General features: G+C 46.6%; 1 protein-coding gene across 2 annotated transcripts in view; it reads right to left on the bottom strand.

The window, feature by feature from the left end:
- LOC148029717 (protein DETOXIFICATION 16-like) overlaps positions 1-21933 on the bottom strand; it is a 33814-nt gene extending 11881 nt beyond the window's left edge. Inside the window, exon 1 of one of the 2 annotated variants that reach the window (XM_087686029.1) lies at positions 21426-21933. In XM_087686029.1, coding sequence (XP_087542155.1) covers positions 21426-21884 — 459 coding nt within the window. In that variant the 5' untranslated portion in view covers positions 21885-21933. The remainder of the gene's footprint in view (positions 1-21425) is intronic. The other variant, XM_087686028.1, reaches the window with a different exon arrangement.
- Between the last annotated feature and the right edge of the window lie 3129 nt (positions 21934-25062).

Here is a 25062-nt window from a genome sequence, read left to right as displayed (position 1 = left end):
AGGATGGGGGGGTTCTATTTTGCCAGCAATGGAGGCACTGGCACCAAGGGTGATTGTGTCGGCTGGAGCCGCATGGTTGGGGGGGCTTGGAGCCACAGGGTGAAGGCCAAAGAAACCCAAGCCAGGGAGGGAAAGGGGACAACACAGAAATGCAAGCAGGCAGGGGTCACCCTGCAAATACGCAGTAGGCAACGGGAGCCGGGGGGGCGCAGCGTATAGGCGAGGATGAGGGGGCACAGGCCCAGTGTGGTGGCGCGGAGGATGGGGGACAGCGAGGCACTGAGAGGGAGGAGGAGCAACACGATGGCGGCAGCATGAGGCAAGAGGGACGCCAGGGGGGGAGGGGGGGTTTTGTGGGACGTCCATCCGCGGGGGAGGGGAGGTTTGATGGTTGCAATGGTAGCAGCGTGTCCGACGAAGCTCTCAAGTATCAATGCTCAACACTATACAATGGATGCTCAAGGAGCAAAGGGCTGTCCAACAGCCACTATCTCCCATGGGAGTGGGATGAGGGAAAGTGTCATCCTTTGCAAAGGAACTTGAATGCAGCAAGCCACCAAGGCCAATGCTAGATGACCTACCAAGATTGCAAAGGCGATGGATATCTTCTTTTGAGTCACCAAGAGGTCCCCTTAGAGAAATCAAGACATTGAACCAAGGTTGCCACAATGGACTGCCCAAGGGCTTGCAATGATTGCAAAGGCAATGAACACTCCTATAGGACTTAGATCTTTTTTTGGGTGTATTCCCTAGCTCATTGGTTCATACAAAAGTGAAACCAAAGTGCAAAAGCACTATCAAGGGTTTGGATATCAGAGCATCATGAGGTAGATGGTAAATGTAATAAGTGTGGATGAGTTAAGAAAATGAAGAAAACTGTTTGGATGAGTTGTGGATTCACCTCCCAACCATAGCACGATCCTCTTTGGGAGGGTAGGGCTAGGGAGTGGACTACATGGGGATTTGCCTTAAAGCATGTACCATTGAATAGGGGAAGTGTGCATGCACAATTGATTCCACAATTTAAAGAGACTAACTTGAGATGGATATGATCACCAGCTCGAGAGTGGAGTTCATGGGGATTTGCCTCACAGTGTCTACCATTGTATAGGGGAAGTTTTCAACAAATACTTGAACAAAGAAGATAAACTTAGTGTACAACAATAACACAATGAAAATAGTAGAACTCAAAGGTAAAGAGTAACTTAGAGGTAATGAAAATGAATGGACAAATACACTATGCTGAGTCTCTATGTCTTGGCTCGAACAGTGGAAAGATGAGGACTGAGGTGGAAGAGGACTCTTTGACTACTCTGAGAGTGTTTCATACCTTGAATGGATCCTGAGATGCAACACGCAACCTCTGTGATCAACTGGTGTAAACAAAGGCTATGAAGTCTAGGGGTTGAAACAAGCAGTAGGCAGTAGGGTGGCCTACATAGTGATGAAAATGCAGGGCTACAGGTCAAAACACAGCAATCTGCTGCAAAATGCCAGCCCCAATTGGTGATGAAAAATGTTGCTGCCCTGGAGAAATCACAAATGACTGGCTGTTGACTTCTGGAAACTATGGCCTGCATGGTGTGAATACTCCTAACACTTACGGAAAAAGAAATGCACACAAACTAAGTGTTCTGGAACAGTCAAAGCTCCAATGTCCCCATCAAACTCTGATAGAGCTCACAACCAAGAGATGACAGACTGACAAAATGCGGCTCCAAGACAAGTAGGGCTAACTCCTCCCAAAGAAGAGTCTCACGTACTCTCAATGTCAAAAGGCTAGTGTAGAAGACATCATACTTAGGAGATGGCAGTGCGGTAAGAAGGACCATTGCCATATCCTTTGTACACATTATCCATCCAAGGGATGCAAGCTTATCCCTCATGTCCTCCATTTTGTTGATGTGGTCCTTCATTGAAGGAGAGTCATCAATTGAGAGCATGCAAAGTTTTTTCTCCAAGGTGATACAGTGGGCAAATGTCTTCTAATGGTAGAGAGCAGAAAGCTTTGTTCACACTTCTACCACCATCTTTAACCAACGAACATGAACGAGGACAGAGTCCCAGAGGCTCAAAAGGAGAAAAAACCAGGCTTGAAAATTGAGTCCATAGTTGTTTTCAGACTTGTATGAGAAAAATTTCAAACGTTTGGGACCATTTGAAAAATAGATGCCTAAAATCAATACTTGACTTTTTTTGGGGCCCAAAATATTTGGGGAATTTGTTTTTCAAAATGATGATTTTTGGTCGCTTCTCTCTGTGTTCCAGTCTTTGAGTATATCCAATCTGCAAATGGCTTTTGCTGAGTGAAAATGATTGATTTCAGCTTGCATGAAGTCCATGAACAGTGGGAAACATAGCTGCCTGCTTGGAAACACTGCTGCCTAAACAAAAGTGCAGTGTATTCGGCCTGTACTGTTACTGTTCACAACCAAAAGTTGAAGTTCTCTCTTTTTTTCGTAATAGTGAAGCTCTCTCTCTCTTTTTTTTTTTCGTAAAAGGTAATTGTATTAATTACGAAAAAAAATACAAGATTACTTGATTACAAGATACATGATGACACTAAGCCATCATGTGAAGAGGTTCTCTCTCTCTTTTTTCTGATTACAAGGGACACGAGGGCCCTAGGCCAACGTGTGGGGAATCCCCGTAGTAATGCACTAAAAAGGTTACACCAATCATGGCAACGACCCAGAGGCAATTGCCATATGCCAAGGATGCAAATCCTCCCGAGGGAGCAAGTCGGAGTGTCGGATGAGATCTAGCTACCAATGCAAGAGCCCTTTAAGCCTGGCAATATGTCGCGGTACATTAGAGGCCGAATCAAAGAGAAAAGCATTGCGCGTGGTCCAAATGTGCCAGCATCCCCAGTATCTGAAAAAGTGAAATAAGATCTTCACATGCAACTGTGGCGGCGTGGGATACTTCGGGCGCACAAAAACCCAGTCGAAAGGAGTTAGTGAGGACCCCACCACTGCGCGCCAAATGTGCGACAAGAGTAACCAGATATTCTTGGCGAGCGGGCAAGAAAGAAAACGATGTCGGGCCGATTCCGCCGGTGTGGTACAGAAGAAACAATTGCCATTCGAGATGCGACGCTTGGCAAGGGCCGAGGCAAGAGGAAGACCACCAATCATCACCCGCCAAAGAAAGACCTTGCATTTGAAAGGTGTCTTATTCAGCCAGCAATCCATCAGCGTTGTCTGCCACCATGACAGCGATTTCCGCAGTCCCCAAACAGTATTAGCTTTCTCACCCAGCCATTGGTGATCTTGAATGAGAAGATGATACACCTGATTAGTAGAGGCCTTTTCCAGACTCAACCGGCCTGCAAGGTCCCAGTCCTGCCAAGGGCGATCCACAGCCAGGGCAGGAAAGGGTTGCCTACCCTGAAGCTCCGACGAAAGCTTTTCCCATAAATCACGGTATCCGCGCGGGATCTTGAAGAGTCGCCTAGCAGTCCGAAATGATACGAGGACATTGCGAGTGGCAAGGGTAGCATCCGCAACCGACGTCACACCTAAACGGGCCATGCGGTTAAATCTTGGTCTGAGCTGATGTTTATCTTCCCATGAAAGGAGTCTCGATACTGCCAACAATTCCAGCTGAAAGGAGTTAGTCTGCAAGCGGTCCCCTACTGGGTGCCAACGGGCCTTTTGGAGCACCACTTTCCAAGAGCCGACCAAGTGCAGTAACAAAGAGGAAGAGGGACTGGAAAAACGAGAGTCAGCATTAAGGACATGCCACCAGGAGGCCCGAAGCCGTGTGTTACCATGGCGGAGCCCGCTATCCTCAAGAAAATAACGGGCTATGATGGTCCACGGGTGATGATCCACACACATGGCACGAAAAAGGGACCAACGGAGAGCTAGCATATGAGTTTCTGCATCCAAAATAGCTCCACCACCCATGCGCTTAGGGGTACATGTATGTGACCATGAAATCCACGAAATGCCTGCCTGCAGTGAATCCTTCTTCCATAGCATGAAACGGATGGGATGAGTGAGAGCCTTCAAAGTAGTAGGCGTCCATGGCAACAATGGCAGGAAATACGTTAGCATTGGTAGCATGATTGTCTGGGCCACTTTGAGGCGGACATGGAATGGCCACGCTTGCGACTTCCAATACATAAACTTCGCCGCCAGTTTTTGTGAAATCCACTCCAGCAGGTCCTTTGGCCGTACATCCACCCCCAATGGGTATCCAAGATGCCTGACAATGGAGCCACGGGAAACCACCTGGCCTTGCCAGCCTAATGACTGTAAATCAGGCTCTGTGCAACTGAGAATGGCTGACTTAAAGGCATTGATGCGAAGCCCAGAGGCCTGACCAAAGAGCGTCCAAACATCTAATGCCTTTCAAATGTTGTCCCTGTCCGCCTGCAAAATCATAAAGGTGTCATCAGCCAAAGATTGGCTAACGAAGTGCTGACCCAAAGGAAGAGACAACCCTGCCAGCTGAGCAGAGGCCGCCATGGAGGATAACATTGAAAGGACCGGGTGAGTCGCCAGGGCAAAGAAGAGAGGGCTCAAAGGACAACCCTGTCTGACCGAGCGTGCAAGGACAAATGGCTCTGTAACCCCACCATTGAGCATAACTCTGGAGGAAGCCCCAGCACTAATGGTGTAGATCAATCGGGACATCCGGGTACCAAAGCCCATAGCAGACATGAGATCTGCAATGAAAGACCAATCCACATAATCAAACGCCTTTTCCAAGTCCAATTGAATCAATACCACTTCCTGACCGGAGTGCCGCGCATAGTCAATAGCCATTTGCACATTTAAGATATTATGCAGAATGTTACGGCCCTTAATGAAACCATATTGGAGAGGATGCACAATAGCTGGAAGGTGCTTGTGAAGCCGATTCGCCAGCACTTTGGAGTAGATTTTATACATGGAGCCCATCAAAGAGATTGGTCTCCAGTGTTGCAGCTTTGACGGCGAAGGGACCTTTGGAATTAGTTTGATAAGGCCTTCTTTCCATGAGGAGGGCATGACCCCTGTTTCCCAACTCACCAACTGCGTGGCCGAGGTCTAAAAGAATTCATTAGTGAGACCATCCCAGCCAGGACTTTTATCCTTAGGCAGGTGCAACAAAACATCCATAACCTCCTCCTCGCAAATATCCGCCTCCAAAGTGGCTTGCATATCAACTGGAACCTGCTGGCGGACCAGATGATAGAAGACCGAGCGGGCATGCGTAACTTGGCTAGAAGGCGAGGGAGAAGAACCAAGAAGTTCCATAAAATAATTTCTGCACATAGTGACAATGGTCTGCGGATCAGTGACCATGCAACCTTCCGAATCCTGGAGTCTGGTCATATTTTCGCGAGCCGGAGACGCATGCAAGGCGCGAAAGAACTTATGAGACTGGCAAGCACTATCTTGCAATGTGTCAATCAAGTTATGCAACTTGGCCTGCTGATAAGATTTTAACTGAAACACTTGAATAAGATGGGCCAAACGCCTCTCCAGTGATAGCAGAAAATCATCATCTGGGGAATCCAGGAGCAAGGAACGGACCAAAGCCAGTAAGTCCTCTGCTGCATGTCGACGTCGGCGACAAAGCGAGGTATGATGGATCCCATACTGCCAAGCAACCCGCTGCACATTAGAGAGCAGCCGTGCAAATGAAGGCAAGCCCTCAGAGGCGAAGTCCAATAAGAACCTCTCAATCAACTGCTGCATATAGCCCTGGAAAATTGAATGCTTCAAATAAGAGGAGTTGAAACGTAAAGGGAGCCTATCCAGCAACTGCACAAAAGGTGCAATAGATTGTGCCCGCATCTCAAGCTGGAGGGGGAAATGGTCCGACAACGCATATTGCTGCAAGACCTTCATTTCCAGCATCTCGGGAAGAAAATCATCCCCCTCCATGATATACATTCTGTCCAGCTGCGACCAGGTAGTTGCATATTGTGTGGAATGAAAAGTAAACCCTGAAAAAGAAGGGTGAAGCCACGACCAAAGATCTTGCTTGAGTACGTGCAAAGCAAAGGAACTCCACACCCGGCTTTCCGGCGTATCCATTACCGAATGCCCTGAAGTGGACTGAGAAGAGTCAACACACATATTGAAATCTCCCATCAAAAACCCCCTTCGGCCGAGTGACATGGAGCCCTGCAAAGTGGACCAAAGATCCCGTCGGGATGCGGGATCATTCGGAGCATAGAGGCCCAACAACCATAAAATCTCTCCTTCAAATAAGACTTTGATTACCAGAAAGCGGCCCTGCACATCATTTTTAACAAGGACAGGCTGATATTTCTCATGGACAATCATCAGCACGCCCGAATAGTGCGTAGCATGGGTCCCTGCATAAGACAGACGGAATCCATGACAATCCACAACTTTTCCTGCTTCACCGTGACTTTTGTGCTCAACTGCACACAATACATCCCACTGGTTCTCATGCAAGACGGTCCACATGGCATGTTGCTTATGGCGAGAGCAAATGCCTCGCACATTCCACGTGGCTATCTTCATGTATCTTCAAAAAAGGAAGTCAGGAACAAGGCGCCTGTTGCCTCGATTTCACCTTTTCCGCGAGAGCATCCAGGACACCCTCATCCAGAAAATCAGCCAATACTGCAAACGAATTCTGGCGACCTGCTTTAGAGGTAGAAGGGAAATCCACTGCCTTGGGAGAGGGGCGGGGATAACGCCGATCCTAGGGTGTAATAACATTACCTTTGGTATCAAACGCCAGCTTAGCAGGTGGGCCTTTGGGGCCGTCGGTATAGACTCTCCTTGGAGACTGATTACAGGGGGCAGATGGGGCCGTAGGACGCGCAGCCTGCTGTGAAGTGACCATTTCTTTCCTGCGCGTATACGTGCGCACGGAATCCTGGGAAGCAGTAGGCCCAGGATCCGCCATGCCTGCATCCAACTTTTTACCTTTTTTGGGACGTGCCTCAATCCAGTCAGTGCGACGGGAATCCACACTCAGGACCTGTTGTTTGCCTTTATCCATGACATGAGGAGACTGAAGGGCTTCCTAGGGCGTGGCATCCAGCACCATGTCATCCTTGGGCAGCACAACCTGCGCATCCTCCGAAGACGGTTGCCTTTCAGGGCATTCGGCCATGAAATGCCCCAATTTACCACATGAAAAGCAGTGTCCCGCAAAGTTGCCCCATTTCAAGCGAAAATGCAAAGGATGCATGCCTGAACAATTGAGGCGAAGCCACGCGGGCCTTTTCCTGGCCGTGTCCCATAGCATGCATAAACGGTTTCGGTTCATCGCCCTGAGGCTTGGGGGAACCAGCACTGTTCCCACAACCGCCATCACATCCTTCAACATGGGCCAATAGACCGCCAGACAATTTTCCACCTCCACCCACACCGGGCATTCTCGTTGAAGCAGACGCTGGAAGTCGGCCATGGGGCGCCATGGCACAACATGGACCAAGCGGCGATCAAAGAATAGTGGCAACTTGGATAGGAGCTCAGCTCGATGCGTTTCCGATTTCAACAGCACCTCATAAAAGCCGCGAGGTCCAAGGAAGATCTCCTCAACACACTCCCCTTGCAATAAATGGTGCATCCACTGGCGAATATGCGAAAGCACTGGGATCCTACCAGTGAAGAAAAGTATAACTGCACAGTCATAAAACACCGAGAAGGATCGCAAGACTAATTTGGGGTCCACCGTGGCTTCCAGTACATCATCCGTTCCCGCATCAGAAAAAGATTCATTATTATGCTGGACATAATCGCCAAGCAGAGTATTCCCAAAGTCCAGCAAATGCTCCCAGTCAATTTCCTGCGAATCCACAGGATCAGAGGCCACTTGCGCATAGGAACGTTCCTGAGGACCCATTGGCTCATCAAAAGTATGCTTGGAGCGTTTGCCGGCAGGCGGCAGTTCAGAACCCGGAGGCAACTCCTCCGTGCATGGCACCATATCCTCCGGCTCCTTTGCATCGGAATCAGGGCCAAGGGCTGCTACCGTCCGGTCGAGAAAATCCGTATCCAGGCCAGTCATACTGCTGTCTTTGCGCTCGCGTCCCCCCTCTCTCTCTCTCTCTCTCTCTCTCTCTCTCTCTCTCTCTCTCTCTCTCTCTCTCTCTCTCTCTCTCTCTCTGTGCAAGTCCCGCAGACCTGTCGGCCTCAGCCGTGGCCTATCCCGAGGGAGTGTAGATAGCGCGTGGGTCAGGGCGCAACCCTAACGAAGCAGATGCAAGAGGGCGAAACGCAGGGCCAACGGACAGTGACAAAGGCCAGAACGCTGAGGAGGAAGGCTGGCAGGCGACGGCAGGGCTGAACCGTCAGCAACAGACGCGCTGCGAAGCAGGGATCAGGCGACAGTCCAGCGGGCCCAGGTCCGATGGCGACGGGAGGAGCTCTGACACGCAGAGCAGACGCGCGTTGACCAGGAGCAAAGCCCGCACGTCAGACGGGCGACGGCAGGGCGGGGCACGCAGCCAACGAGCCTCCAGATGCTGGCAACTGCGACGGGTCTGCAGACGACGACGACGGGGCACAGGCGACAGGGCTGCAGGCGATGGCGATGGGGCACAAGCGACCCAACAGGCGTCAGGCGTCAGACTGGCGATGGCGAACAGGGCCACGACGAGCAGGTCCCGCTGGCGTGACACGCGACAGGAGCAGGAACAATGGCGGGCGAGGGGCGACGGTCATCCAGTCGACAGCAGGGCAGGGCACGCAGGCGGCGTCATCGCGATTCCTCTCTCTCTCTCTCTCTCTCTCTCTCTCTCTCTCTCATTTATCTTTTTGTTCTTATAATTTGTTAAAACATGTTAACAAATTAGGTTCACATATCATTCAATTCTAGAATTCAAATCATACTTTCATATGTGTTTGCATTTGATGTTTGATTCACGTATGGAAAAACTATGATTGAGCCTATCCCAAAGGGTTGCATGATCCATAGATGAGCCAATAGCAGGATCCTCCACAGGCTGAGGAATAGGGGTAGTGACAAAAGCCCAAAGATCAAATGTATCAAGAATACACTCTACTTTGCAAGACCAGAGGGAGTAGTTTGATCTATCCAAACGATCTTCTTTGGGTAAAGAAAGAAGCAAACATCAGATAGGCATCCTAGGGCTGGAATGACACGCCCTATTGGAGACACAAAGAGAGGGAGAAGCAGATGGTTGCTCCGGTCGATGTGATCCGCCAAGAGAAGGTTTTCATTCAGAACAGGGCTTGAACCTCCGATCTTCGCGATGATCGCACTATCTCTTAGAGGGAGTAGGAATAGACTCCTCATCTGCCATCACAACCTTGGAACTAGTGATATACCATGTCTTTAAACCTGCAAACACACTAAATCTACTACATTTGGTTATAGAAGAGCCCGAATGGGAATAGTGAAGAAGGCGATGGCACTAAAGGAAAGCTCAAGCTACCTGTCATGTCGCAAGCTCCCCCCCCCCCCCCCCCCGCTCCGTCTAATCGCGCTCGCCCCGTCAAGCGCCCACCCCCAGATCGTTCGCGCCTCTTCCCCCCCCCTGTCTGGCCCGCCGTTTCGCGACTCCCCTCCCCCCGCCCTGACAGATCGCTGCCCCCCCTTCCACCCCCCGTCCGCCCTGCTGTCCCCCCCCCCCCCCCCCCCGTCTGCCCTACTATCTCCCACCGCCCTGTTGTCCCCTGCCCGCCCGCCCTGCTATCTCCCCCCCCCCGGGCCCCCGCCCACCCCCCCTTCACCAGGCCACCCTCAGCTCTAGACTCCCCTCCCCCCCCCCCTGGTGCGCTGCTTCTGTCCGCAATCTCACCTCCATCTGTGGCGTACAACACCCCCTCCCCTCCACTATCAAAAACAGCAATCCCCCCCCCCCTTCCCCCCCCGACCATTGACCCCTCCACCCTCCAGTCGCTCCCCCTATCTGCAACAACTGCCCCCCCCCCCCCTTAGGTAGCACCGCAACGTGATTGGTAGTTCTCTCAGAGGGGACGCGCAATGGAAACCTCTGGTCAGACGCTGGTGCACTAAACGAGTACCCCCCCAGTTAAACACCTTGCACGTCGTCCTCTCTGAGAAGCAGCTCTTAGCTGTCCGAGCTAAGGAGCTCGAGCTAAAGGAAACAACGATTTATGATCAAGTAGTAGAACATTCCCTAGCCAGGCCCCAGCTTTGGAATTGGCTTCACTCCACGCTGCGCATCGGCACAGCGCAGATCGTGGAGGCGGTCTTAATGGGCCAAGAGATCTTCATGGTCCCGCTCAGTTCGGCAGACGCAACTCGTGAAATACATGCCAGTTCACCATGTGTGTCCACGAAGGGGGTCATATACATGGTCCCTTGGTATAGTGGCTTTACTATGGAGGCATTCGCACTCCACAACAGGTTTCTTCGGCACCCGGTCACCCTTCTTTCCCCAGCCTGGCGATACAATATCGCCAGTTGGTGGAAGACTTTGGACGACTCTTTAGCATTGTCCTTCCCGCGTCTTTCGCAAGTGCACTAACAGCAGCAAGAGTTCCAAAGGTACAGGTGGCAATGAAAGAGATCAAAAATATCCCACAGCTCCTAGAGATTGAGGCGGGCGGGCACTCCTTTAGGTAGCAGGTCATTGTGACTGGGCAACGAGGGCAATGCCTGAGCTGCCACGACTTTGGGCATCAGACAGCAGTTTATATGCATTTTGGAGCCAAGGCGGCTCTGCCAATAAGCCCGCAGGTGGACGTTGATGGCTTCACACAGGTCCAAAGACAACAGGGAGAGAGACGGTAGGGGGGACGCAGCCAGCTCCTCAGACCCAGCCTCGACAGCAGGGAGCAGGTGGGCGAGCGACGCCCCCTCAACAGAGCACTCCACAGCCCCTCTTGCCCGTCCCACCAAGCAGGACTGCAATCCCCCCACATGTTGGGGGTAAAGGCACCTCCGCCTAGCCGCCTATATATTACTACACTGACAATCACCGCCACTGCACACTGCAGGTAGCGGGCGCCCGTCACGGTCACTTCATTCTTTATTCTTTTAGTGACAGTTTGAATAAAGGAAGGCCCAGTCACACATTGTGACTGTTGGGGTTCCCATTTCTTGTCTCTCTCTTTCTTGCTCTTGCTCTCCCGCCATAGCTCTCGAGTGCAAGCTTCGATCCTTCTCACCTTTCAACTGGTATTAGAGTACGGCTTTCGACTCTTGAGCTTGGCCCGTGGCATTCTCAGCTTCCCATCGACTCCCCACTCGCATTGGGTCTCCTTCCCGACAGCCACAGCTCATTCTCTTGAGCTCCCGTCACTCCCCAGCTTCCCGAGCTTCTTCCCGGCCTATTGAGGCACCATCAAGGCATTGATGAGGTATTGCTTCATTATTTCAGAGTTTTACTTCAGTCCACAAATCTAGGTAAACAGGGTTTTCACAGATTGTAGACAGCCATAGCTCACACCTCTTGAAGCTTCCTTCACCTGGATCTTGCTTCCAGCCTATCAAGGCTTGATATAGGCTTTCTTTGGCTCCCATTTGTGCCCCCTTTGGCCCCTATTGTTAACACATGGGACAGCAGACCCCCCCAATAAGCTCACGTTTTTTTTGCGCCCGTTTCAAAATCTAGCCCAAAAATCACTCTTTTTGTCATATCTCGGGCATTCGGAACCCGATTCAGGCAATGTAAGAGTCTAAGTTGGGGTTTTGGCACGCTCTGGATGCGATGGTAATGTCGGATTTGCCAAATTCTGATGATAGAATATTCTGCAACAGATTTCAGGTCTGAGACAGCATATATTTGTATGCCTATGGCTTATGTGATGCTTCTACTAATGTCTATTGATACCAGATCACTTGTGGATGTTATGCCTCTTATGTGAGACGCATTTGAAGCTGATTTAGCTCAACCATTGACTGTTTTGAACAATCCCCGATCTGTCCAAAACAGGACAGCCACCTGTTACTTCAATTTTATGCTTACAGGTCTTGGCATTTGATGCCCGATTATGCCCGGTTGGTGCCTATACATACGAGAATGTATGCCTATGGTTTGCCTATGGATTTGAACTTGGATTGAGCACTGATTTGCTCAGTTTACAGAGGTTATATGCTGCTGGGAACTTCAGGGCTGAAGCTATTTATGCTACAGTTGGGTTATGCCTATTGATCACGGGGTGCTCCCGGCTACTCGGTATGATGTCATGATGTATTTGGACTATGCCACGTCTTGTTTATGCTCCGGAATACTTTTGAGCTGAGATTAGAGCTCGATTTGGGTTTGACTGTCGCTTCTTTGCAGCTGGCATTTCATCTATGACATGGTTTACGCCTAGGCTACCCAGTACAGGTTATGATGTCTTGGTGAATGCTTTATGCTTTGGCTATAGATGGCAGTTGTTTGAGCTCGTCTCAACATTCATTTGAGTATTCCCTTGAGCAGTTAGACATTAACTTGGATTTTTCCGTTACGACTTGGCTTTTTCCATTACGACCTTGGATGCTATTGAGGCATTGTCTTGGTTACCTGTCTTTGGTACTTTGACTTGGTTTGCTTGAGCTGTTGAGCTCATTTATCCGCCTTTTTGTGCCAGTGGGAGCATCTTGTATACTTGACCGACATTGAGCAGGAGGTTTATGCTATTTTGAGCATTTTGCAGATACTTGAGACTTTGGGATCTTTTACACTTAAATGTTGCATGGTTCATGCACTGATATCTTGGAGTTGCTTTTGACTTGAGCTTAGGCTTTGCACTCTTGTGAGCATACACCTACTTGTGTCAGGTCTTGCCAGTGTTACGTATACTTTGCCCTATTGTCCAAGGAGTATGCCTACTCACTGAGGGATACTTTGTTGACATGTTTAGGTGTTTGCTCAGGGTCTTGATGACTGCTTGGTGCTGATTTATGCCCGTTTATGGCTGGTCATGTCTTAGCTGTCATTTCTTGACTTTCTGCAATTATTTGGTCAGCAATTGCTTCTCACAGTACCCTGCTGTCATTTATTACAGCAAGCATATAACTCCGGACTAACATGGATTTTTCATGCTGAAATATTCTGAAATGATGTACTTTCACTAGTACTTGGTGGGCAGCAGCTTTGGTTACACTTTTCTCCCCATTTTCTCTCGATTTTGGTGATTTTTTAGTCATTTTCTGCAGTAAACAACAAGCAGTTTTGAACTGTCTACAGTCTTCCAGCCTGCATTATAGCCAGTTCGTCCACTAGTCATGCTATTTTCAACATCACTAAGCTTGATGGTACAAATTACTCTTATTGGAAGAGCCAGATTTGGCAGGTGTTGATACAGAAATCGCAGATCAAACCATTAAGGTTGAGCGGACATCCGCCTGCAACTATGCCAGATAAGGAATGGCTTGAGCTTGATGAGTTATGCAAGTCCACTATTGTATTCTCTCTCACAGAACAGGTTCATTACAATGTATTTAAGGAAGAACAGAGTGCATGGCAATTGTGAGATAAAATCAAGAATCTCTATGACAAGAAAAGTCCAGTGAGTCAGATGTATTGGCTGAAGCAGCTCATGAATCTGCGCATGAAGGAGAATGTGACTATGTCTGCTCACTTGAGCCAATTCCGTGCTATACTCAAGAACTTGACTTCACAGGACATCACTTTTGCAGAGGATGTCACTCCTCTTTTCTTGCTTGGTACTCTTAATGAGTCATGGGATGTATTCCGCACCGCATTATGTGCCTCTACTGCTACCTTGAAATTATCTGATGTTGTGAGTGCTCTTCTGCAGGAAGAGGTTAACGATAAGAATTTGGATACCTCTCGTGTGTCGTATGCTATGACAGTTAGAGGCAGGAATGATGGATATGGAAAGCATGGCAGTAGCAGTGGCCGTGGACGGGATTCTCAAAAATCTCGGTCCAAGTCTTGTGGAAAGTCATGTAGCAAATCCCGTGGCAGGAATGCAGATGTTACTTGTCACCATTGTGGGAAAAAGGGCCATATTAGGCCACAATGCCATGAACTGTGCAATGAAAGGCGCAAAGATAAGGGGAAAGACAAAGTGCAGGATAAGTCTTCTAATCACAGCATAGTGCCTGCAAAGTCCAGTGTTAAAATTGAAGAGATCAATGTTATACAGCCTGAGGATGTTGATGATGATTATATCCTTGCAGCTTCTTCTAGTGCTTCACAGATGACAAAGATACACTCTATGTATGCACAGTGTTGGCTCTTGGACTCAGGTGTGTCCTTTCATGTGACACCTTGCTGAGAGTGGTTTCATTCATACCATACTATTTCGGGTTCTGTGCGCTTAGGTGATGACAGCTCTCTTGATATTGTGGGCATTGGTGATGTTAGGCTGCAATTTCCTTCTGGCAACAGTTTTGTTATGCAGGATGTACGTCATGTACTTGCTTTGACACGCAGTCTCATGTCAGTTGGACAGCTTGATGACGCAGGTTATCATGTATCTTTTGGAGACTCTGCATGGAAGATCACTCGTGGCAGACTTGTGATTGCGAAAGGTGCCAAGGCTGGCACCCTCTATCCCTTGATTGTATCCGCTTCTTCCCTTGATCATGTTTTATCTGTGGGTTTTATTCCACATGTATCTATTTGGCATGCCCGTTTGGGCCACATGTTTTTGAAGGAAATAAAAATGCTTTCTAGTTTGCAGTACTTACCGTCCCTTGATTATGCATGTTTTGATTCATGTGAGCATTGTCTTTATGGTAGACAGACTAGGTCTACGCATAAGAAGTCTGGTAGCCTACGCATGAGTGAGCCCTTGGTATTAATACATTCGGATATCTGTGGGCCCATGCCTTGTCAGTCTATGGGTGGTGCAAAGTATTTTGTTACGTTTATAGATGATTTTTCACGGAAAGTTTGGGCTTATCCCATTAAGCTGAAAACCGATGTCTTGGCTGTGTTTCAGCAATGGCTTGCATTGGTTGAGAACCAATCTGGGTATAGGCTAAAATGCCTAAGAACAAATAATGGGGGTGAGTATGTCTCACGTGCCTTTGAGCAGTTATGCGATGAGAGGGGTATTAAGCATCAGTTGACCGACCCCTACACCCCTCCCCCCCCCAAAATAGTTTGGTTGAGCAGATGAATAGAACCATCCAGAAGTGTGTACGCAGTATACTTAGCCATGCAGACCTACCACAGAGCTTTTGGACTGAGGTAGTTAGTACAGCTGTGCATGTCATAAACAGATCACCTTCTAGTGGTTTGGATTTCCAGGTTGCAGAGGAGGTATAGACTGGAAAACCTCCCTCTTATGTGCATCTCCGTGTCTTTGGATATGAGGCATTCTGCATGTGTCCAGGAACAAGAGAAGTAAGCTGGATCCTAAGAGTATCAAATGCATTTTCCTTGGTTATGGAGATGCAGGCAAAATGGGTTACTGTCTCTGGGATCTGCAGGCACGGAAAGTCATCCGCAGTCATCATGTAGTCTTCCATGAAGACAAGATGCATCGACAGCCTGAGAGAGTTGTTGAGATCCGCAGGGTCATATTTCAGGAGGAGCCAAGAGCTCCTGCATAGCCAGTTGGACAGCCTACAGCTGCAGCAGATGCTCATGGTCAGGGTATTGGACAGGCAACTGGGCAGGCAGCCGAGCCTGCCGTGAGATGGTCTACTAGAGACAAGCATCCACCTGATAGATTTCAGCCCTCAATGCATTATGTCTTGGTTACAGATGCAGGAGAGCCTTTCACTTATAATGAGGCTATGCGCAAGGGTAACAGTCACTCCTGGAAGAGAGCTATGCAGTCTAAGATAGACTCCTTGCATAAGAATGACACTTGGGATTTGGTTTCCTTGCCTACGAGCAAGAAGGCTTTGCCATGCAAGTAGGTGTACAAGCTGAAAAGTACCCCTAGACACCCCAAGCCGGCATACAAGGCTAGATTGGTAGCAAAGGGTTTTAAGTAGGAGCATGGTGTGGACTTTGATGAGGTCTTTTCTCCTGTGGTTAAGATGACCACGCTACGCTTAGTCTTGGCTTTGGTTGGTTGGCCAGTTGGCAATACCCCCTCCCCCCCCCCCCCCCAAATGGCTTCTTGCCCCCATATCCCCCAAACCACCCTGAGAGGCTTGTATACATGATGTATTTGTGACTACCAAATAAACAGAGAAGCTTGAAATCTATGGCAACCCCATGCATAGGATGGGTGCATGCTTCTTACTATCAAAGATTCATATAAACAACAATGGTCATGAACAACAAAAAGTTCAAGGACAGCACGTGATGGGTTGCCAAAGGATGTCGTTGAGGCAACTCAAGGGCGTGGGTGCTCATCTACTAGCGGTCCCAATGTTCTTGTGAATGATGGAGAAGAATGCTGCAATTTGAGTATGCACCTCCAGAAGATAGAAAGGGATGATCTGCCCAAACAAGTGGGCTGGCTATAAATAGCCATAAAACACCAAATCTAGCCAATCTGGCGCTAAAATCATGCAATCATCCAGTCAAAAACTGCTGACCAGTGCCAGATGGTGATGAAAAATGTTGCCACCCTCTGATAATTAGGCCACCTTGGACAAACCACAAATGCTGGCTCTTGAGACTGCTGGAAATTGTGGCCTACGTGGTGTGAATACTCCTAACACTCACTGGAAAAGAAATGCACATAAACTAACTGCTCTAGAATAGATATGGCTCCAATGTCCCCATCAGCAAACTCATACAGGGCTCAGGATGACTGACAAAATGTGGCAAGCTAACAAAACCTAGGTGTAGTAAATTGCAAGCTATTTTTGGGTAAGAGATGAGCTTCTTGGGGTGTTGAAAACCTACCAAGATTCCCTTTTACAAGAACTAATGGGCAGCCAATGAGTGACAAAAGGACTTCACTAATGACTGTAATGTATGGGCATCAACATACTTGCCTAGATTCGAATTAGTCCAAATTTGTCCCAAGTGACCCCCTCTCCACCACCGTACAAGTATGGGTATTACATGTCTCAAGAAACCTGCGAGCTACATGCCAACGAACTTGGAAAGATTACTATATATGGCCACTAGCCAAATCAATAACCCAACCAATGACATAAAAGTATAGCCACTAGCCAAAGCAATAACCCAACTAATCACTAGTGAGACTAACCCAACATCCACATGGAGGTGGAGATTGGAGTTGCAATTGAATGGAAAGCATGCTGAAGAAAGAAAGCATTGATCCTTTGATACCAATGCTTCACCCATTAAGGGCTTTCCACAAGTGGTGGATATGATCCTTCCAACACTACACCATGAAATTAGGTGGCTGCGCGACATATACATCTTGATGCATGTTATTGAGGAAAGCTGAGTCGATGTCCATATAATAAATCAGCCACCAATATGGGCCTGCAGTGGACATTTTAGCTGTGGGGAGAAATGTCTCCATGTGGTTGAGATTAAACTATTGACAAAATTCCAAGGCTAGATTTGTGCCCATCCAAGTTTCCAAATCGGATTCTTGGTCATGAGTCATGACTCATATTGACCCATTAACTATCAAAAAACTTGCACTCATCCCTGAAATGATAATGGGCATTAAAATAGTAGATAATCAAACCAGGTTCCTCCTCTAAAGAACAAGATGGAGTCTCGACAGCAAGTGACAAAAAGAATTTCATTTTACCCACTAAACATCAAGAAGCTTACACTCATCCCTGAAATGATAATGGGCATTAAAAATTGTGGATATCAAAACAGGTTCGCTGTTCACCATTCCCCAAGACAAAAGAATTTCCAAAATGATCATGAGAATGCTCAGCACTGAAAAGTTCAAGTCACCAAATAGGAAGACATGACAATGCTCCCCTTGGCCACTTCAAACCAAGAGATGAGTGTGAGTCCCAAACTTGGTCGAACAGACAGCCATTGGAAGCCTGGAGTCCCAAAATGGAAAGATGCCAAAGCTGCAATCCAACTGTGTATGAACTATGGTAGCTCAATTCAGCAATTTCGATGCACATGAAGCTCATGGTCTTTGGTTTTTAAAAAACCAGTTTTATAAAAGAGACAGATGAGGTTCAGCCATCTTTCCTAAGAGGCCAGTCTTACCATAGTATGATAAGGCCCCTAAACACACTTTCAAGTTTCTCCCCATAATTCTAGGGGGACTACCACAGTTGAACCGAGGGGTGAGAATCTTTGTCGACACGTTCGTTTTCACATAGAATTTCAAAAGAGAACTTGCCCTCCGTCATGGTAGCTCATGTGTGCGGGCTTTCAATGTGAAGGCACACGCATTGGCAAATCCGATTGAAAATGGGCACGCTGGCTCTCTCACTTTGGGTGACTGATACTAGCACAACGAGTTGGCACGTGGCTAACCGTTTTCATGACTCATAATGGACCAGCATAGACCAAAGTTGAGGTTCCATATAGCCCATCAACTCACAGCTCAAGTATTATGATAAGACCAGCCATCTCATCAAACAATGGCGGAGTTCAGACAGAGTAACTACTCCTCTACCATGTAAGTCTTCCAAAAGCATCCCTGCATCCCCTTCTCAACTTTTGCACAACAAGTGATTGAGAGATCATAAAACCAATATATGGAGACCAAAACCGTACGAAACATAGCGCAGGGGAGAAGCACTAAGTACCTTCTACGTCTGGACCAACCGAAGATATTCTTGGCAGCATTCTCATCAAGGTCTTTAGAGATACCATGGCCCTCGCAGGCACCCGTGTTTTTTCACAATTAGCAGCCCATTAATCATCGATGGTATAGTAGCATGGCAGATTTGGAAAGGAAACTGGAGACAATTGATTGTGCAGCAAAGGACTCCGACAGAGACTATCATAGATAATTCTCTTGATATCATTCACTTATTCAAATTGTTGAGAGGCTACTGGGGGGGAAATTCCAGTGCAGACATTCAGAGAAGATGAGGGAGAGGCAGGATACTTTTCGTGAGTTTGAAGCCAAGTTCCTTTCTCCGGGAGACGGATTGAATGAGCGTACATACTAAAATCATATGCTTCCCTGCCTGGGCCCCACTTTTCCGGCCCCCACATTCTATGGAAATGCATTACTCTTAGAGTAGCCTTCCCACTTCTTCACACCTTGTTATTGTACCCAATGCCCATATCTAAAAGTTCTAGTTGCTCCTCAGCTCGAGGGGTGCACTTGCAAAAATGCATGTGGATAACGTGAGTTCACCATGGGGCTAACATGTGCACTTAATTTTATAAAATTTGGATAAATTTACAAGATTACCTTCAGTTTCTTAAGGAAGAGGGGTCATGTTATTACCTCATCCCATATAAATCAAGGGGTATTTGCAATACATCTTGAATACACTTGACATATCGGGCCTCTTATGGGTGTACTACATGAGCTCCTTGGCACTCATTTGCACTCCGGGGGAGTGAGGTTGGTTAGACACCAAATGCCAGATATCCACTTTATAAATTTTAATCAATCAAAATACTTATTTAAGGGTTGAGCTTCCACAATCTTTTACAAACTCCATAAGACATGACTTGTTATTTATATACTAAAAAAGTGTATTTCTCACCCACTTTTGAACAGGGGTCTCCCTTGGTGAATAAAGGTGCACTTTTTACATTTACAATCAATCCAAAAATTTATAAGTTTATTAATTTTTACCTTTTTATAAACTGTGTCTATTTTGTATGTAAAAATACTGTACCCATGTCCGTACCCAGTTTCTAAAAATATAAGCCCACACTCTAGGCGCAGGTTGGCCATCCGTGACTGACGTGTAACTAGCATTAGGGTAACAAGACCCCACTCCCCCTATCACTCGGTCGCGCCCCCTGGTCGAGCAGAGAGAGTCCTCCCACTGCCAACACTTGCAGAAAAGGATGTTCAAGATCAGGCTTGCAGGATAGAGCTGATATCAGGGAAAGATACTACTAGCCCCGTGGGCCGTGGCCACTGGTGCGACGAGCCTCTAAAGTTTCTAGAAGGATCTGCCGGGAAACCAACAGCAATTATAAAAAATTGCTGAGTACATCAAACCATAAAATACTTGATGTAGAACCATCCCACACGGGAGGGTGGAAACTCTAGGTGTATTCCAATATTATTAGTAGTCCGCTTCTTGAGAGGGTTGACCAACTCGCGAGTATGAGAGAAGCATATATGCATGATGAAGGAGAAGGGATTCATGGAACAACAATAGGGTAAATAGAAGGAGAAGGTGTCTTAAACCTCTATGGATCAGGCTGCTGGGGTGGAGTATCCTTTCGAGGGGAAAATTGCAGCCCTAGAGATACTGGACCAAGTGATATTGCTCGGTTGCCAGCAAGGGGTTCCCAAAATTTATGCACGCAGTCCCTGCATATTTTGGAGACAGTATGAAAATAACTCTCCACGTGCAGGAACAATGAAGCCTCCCAATGTCTCCAAGAGGAGGCAATGCCCAACCAAGACTCCATGATAACACAAGTTTGTCCAGCTGAAAGTAGCCTCAATATAGCATGAAAAACTAGGCTTGAGGGGGCCCTGAGCTAATCGGAAGGGTCGCCTGGAGTCATCAGAACAGGTCTACTGCGGAGAACACAAGTAGATCAAAAGGACAGCTAATTACTGAACGAAGCAAAACTTGGCCTGAAACTGCAGCCATCTAAAGGTTATGTTCCACAAGCAGGCAGATCAGAATACCATCCCATTTGAAGTAAAACTCAGCTGTAAATCTCCCTCAGAAGTAGGAATAATCTCTCCATGCCGAATGGATGAAGCCACTAGGATATAAATTCCCGTCCATCAAAGGGGGCACTACGGATGCAGCATGCAATTTCTAAAGAGATGTTGGAGAAGACGAGAAGCTGTGCCTGGAGACCAGCCCAGATCGGAGGGTGGTATGCAAAAAATGCAAGCCCTGGAAGTCCCCAACCTGTAAGTGAAGAATCTCAGGAAATCGTCCACCACACAAGCACACCTCCCATAAAAAGATCAGATGTCTACCGCACAAACACAGCTGGTAGCAAAGACAACCATAGTAGAAAGGGTGTCTCTAATCTGATCAGAGCCAACTGCTAGCTGCATTTAGTAAACTCTCTAGTTTTTGAATGCAAACTAGCGCGTATAAATTTCTGGACTGTTACAGTATTATTAAGTTGTTTGGAATCCTACAGCATCGTATTGAGCTACAAGATTGATGATATCTGTGTAGCAAATGGTGCCATTGTGAGCAATGTGGTAGCACAATGCCGATGACAGCAATGATGACGCCACCATTGAATGATGGAGTATGAGGCCACCTCTGTACTAACAATGAACGCGATCATATTGACAATGCCTGTCTGACAGCAACAATGACGATGACGATGTAGTGCCCGCAATAACACCAGTACAACAATGATGAGGATGACGGTGAGATGCAGCAGCAGCAGCAACGCAAATAAAAAAGCCGTGTAGAGCGGCAAAAGTTATTATAGCCGGTGCTGCAGAGGATGATGATGTTATATTGCAGCAGCAACGGCACTACCTAACGTAGATCAAAAACTGTGTAGACGTTCAACAAACTAGAAACATCGGGAATGTGTGTGGAAAAAGCATGTTTACCAACAAGCTGGAGCCTGTGACGGTGGCGATGGAGGTCGCGATGGAGGAGCTGGAGAGGGCAAGCTCATCGAGGTGGCCGACGAACATGACGGAGACCATCTGGAGGGAGAACTGGAGCATGCTGATGAGGATCATGGAGCCGGCAAGCCAGAGCTGGCGCGCCATCTCCTGCTTCATGCTGGCCAAGCTGAGGGAGGAGCTTATGCTACTGCGCCAGCAATGACGTCCGGCGTCGGCATTCTTCATGTCGGTGGAGGCAGCTCCCGCTGCTGGCCTATTCATGGACGTCAGGAGGTCTCTCTGTACTGGCGTACTGGACTGTGTCTGTGTCAGAATCACAATCGGACACAAAACCCACTGGCAGCGAGAGAGAGAGAGAGAGAGAGAGAGGAACACAATGGATGCTTGCTCGCATCCTTTCAGAAGCTTGCAGCAGCCAGCTGCATCTATGATATACATATTCCTCTTGGGAATATCTCGATTCCTGTTTTCTTGGGAGAATGTTTGTTTTCTCTGAACCAGGTGCAATCGTGCCTGCCAGGTGCATTTACACACATGCCTTTAACCTTTTATCGTACTACTGTATTATTAACCTTGTTGGCCTTTGGCCTTTACACGGTGTCAAATAAATATTTACCTGTGTCCCTTCCTGATTCGTCCAGAACTGTTGCAGAGCCAGCACATGCAAGTGTCTTATCTTAGTTGCATCCTAAGGTTTCACAAGTACTAGGACGCGAAACATATCATCGAGAAATGTACCCAAATCCCATTGGAATCTGGATTCTGCGTTGTTCTTAGAAAATAAGCAATTTGGAACACTAGTTTGAAAATTTTCTCTAGACATAAATAGATAGTTTATTATGCCTTAGGGGATACAAGGCACAAGGTTTGAACTCATGCACCTCTATAACTCAAGCCACACTCAAACCACTATGTCATCCCTTTGATTCAAAGATTTTCTTTAGAAGCTCAGATCCTTTTAAATTTAAGTTAAATAGGAAATTCTCAAAACTAACTAGCTCTATCATAATAAGCTAAGACACCATTTCACAAAACAATGATGTATTAGTGTCCATGAAAAATCATGGTTTATTATAATATGAATTGGTTTTAAAATTTCATTAGAAAACCCTTCAAATTCGACAAAAGGTGGTTTAAAACCTTGAAATTTCATAAATTTCTAGCTGTGAAAATAGAAGTTACATATAATTTGATTCAACAAACCCTTCAAATTTTTGAGTTAAAGGTTTTTTTAATATGCTACCATAGATGTTTTTCATGAGCATTAATAAGATATTCGATAATTTGTTATTTGACTTTACATAATAGTGAATGGTTACCATTGCCACAAGTCATGTCGTCTAATGAGTAAAGGTGATCTTGATATAAAATTGAGGCTTAGAGTTGGCCCCCACATATATCGGTTTACTTGCATAAGGGACTTTGAGGACTACAACTTGAAATCTCTAAGTTTGGATTGTCGTGGATCCCATCACATCAACTCTAAGAGAGGAAAGAAAAAACTAGCACTCTAACACAAAATCTAGTTAATAAGGACATCCTCAAACACCATTACACCACAAGAGTAAACTTCATTCAATCCACCAAGGAACCCCTTTTGAGGGTGCTCTCTTGATTTTGTGACTTAGTCCCTATTTTACTAAAATCCTAGTTTGACCCGCTCATCCACACATTACTTGCATTAATTTTGTCACTACTTGCATACATTGATTCAACCTTCGCATGTTATAGCCCTTAGAGAACTTAGGAGGTGTCATGCAAAGCCCACTTTACTTGTAGACTTTAGGGAGTATCTTATGTGGTAAAATCCTAAAATTATGATAGAGATTTTGTTCATTTCTATTTATATGTTTGTACCAAAAAGCATGTACAAAGCCGATCTTTCTCCTTTGAGGTTCAAAATTCAATACATTATTTAATATTTTCAATATATTATGCAAAGCTTCAAGGATGGGTGCTATGTGTCGTGTTGTCCTTGCCCCCCCTCTCGTGCACAATTTGTGGTCATATACATGCATGTTAAGCACCCTTCACTATTCATCTACTCATCTGATGGTCTACCCACTAGGTTACCCATCCACCCCTAAACATTCTCTCTCTCTCTCTCTCTCTCTCTCTCTCTCTCTCTCTCTCTCTCTCTCTCTCTCTCTCTCTCTCTCTCTCTCTCTCTCTCTCTCTCTCTCTCTCACATTAATAAAAATATCTTAAAATAATTAATATTATTAGGTGTTTCGTGCCTAGTGTCCTACATTGCGGCTTTGTTATACGCTAGCTTATGTTTGGTGCTCTAAAGTTTGGTGTGAAGCACCATTGTTACAATTGGTTAACACATTCTATGTATTTATGCATGTCTTATGTGCCTAGTCTCTTTTGGCACTGCATCGAGGTTGATGCTAAGCACTTGCTTATGTTTCACTACAAGATACAGGCCTCATATCGATGTTCAAAGCGACGAAAATATTCACAAAAAAATGTGTCCTCGTCGTCGCTAAGCACGTCAGTATTAGCAACACCATAGAATCATCGCTATCAATATCGTGCAACGCAAAAAACAACGCAAATAGCAACGCCAATAGAGACACTTTGCAACGCTAATAGTGACGCGCGCTGTAAATTTGTGACGCTAGCAACGGTTACACAAAAAAAAAAAATTGTGGTGGCAAGGAGGCAAAAGACTTACAATATAGTGTATGATGCTCGTCAAAATGAAGGCAAAGTGTACTTGAATCCATAAGACTGATACATAAAATAAATACAAGATCGTGTGATGAAAGTACTCATGGAATCATGGCAAGATACAGAGGATGATAATAACATAATGCATAGAAAATGCCCACATAAATTACATAACCAAAAAAGAAGAGGATGTGCGCTCCACGAATCCAAGCGCGAGCTATAAATCCTCGCCATCCGAAAGCTCGTCCCGTTGCAAAGAAGCATCGAACGGACTCTACAAAAAAATGAACTACACATCAGTCCACCATATACACTACAAGGATATAGGCGCATAGCGACGGTGGTTTCCGACGTAAATTAGCGGCGTCACTATTTGTATCGGTACTCAGGTGAAAAAACGCGGGTTGAAACCCGAGCGCGTCATTTTGCACAAACGAATGAAAGAGAGAGCAAACTCCATCTTGCATTTGAGAGGGAGAGAAAGAGAGAGAGAGAGAGAAAGAGGGAGAATGAAAGCTTCTCACCGCCACCACCGCCATTTGTGAAGAAGAGGAGGAAGTGTATGGAAGGTGAAAAGGAGCCGCCGAATCTATCCTCGGGCCTTTGCGGTGAGTGCATTGTTCCCCTTTACTTTGTTTTTGTTTTTTCTCCTTTTCTTTTGCTTGTTTTTGTTAAAAATCATGTGTATTAAGAGAGAAAGAGAGAAAATGAGAGAGAGAGGAAATGAGAGAGGGAGAGGAAGAGAGTAAAGGAAAGAAGAAACGAGAGAGAGAGGGAGAAAACATTAAACATAATAGAGAAAGAGAGTAAGAGAGAGAGAGGGAGAGAGAGAGAGAGAGAGAGAGGGAGGGAGAGGTTGTTATTGTTGTTATTGTTTTATTTCTTCTTTTCTTTTTTTATTATTTGTTGTTGTTGTGGTAGTAGTGGTGGTGGTGGTGGT

This window comes from Lygodium microphyllum, chromosome 10 (assembly GCF_053477565.2).
Source record: "Lygodium microphyllum isolate KBCC chromosome 10, Lygodium_microphyllum_v1.1.10, whole genome shotgun sequence".
NCBI lineage: Eukaryota > Viridiplantae > Streptophyta > Polypodiopsida > Schizaeales > Lygodiaceae > Lygodium > Lygodium microphyllum.
Note: the sequence above shows the minus strand (reverse complement) of the source record. Positions and strands in the feature narration are given on the sequence as shown.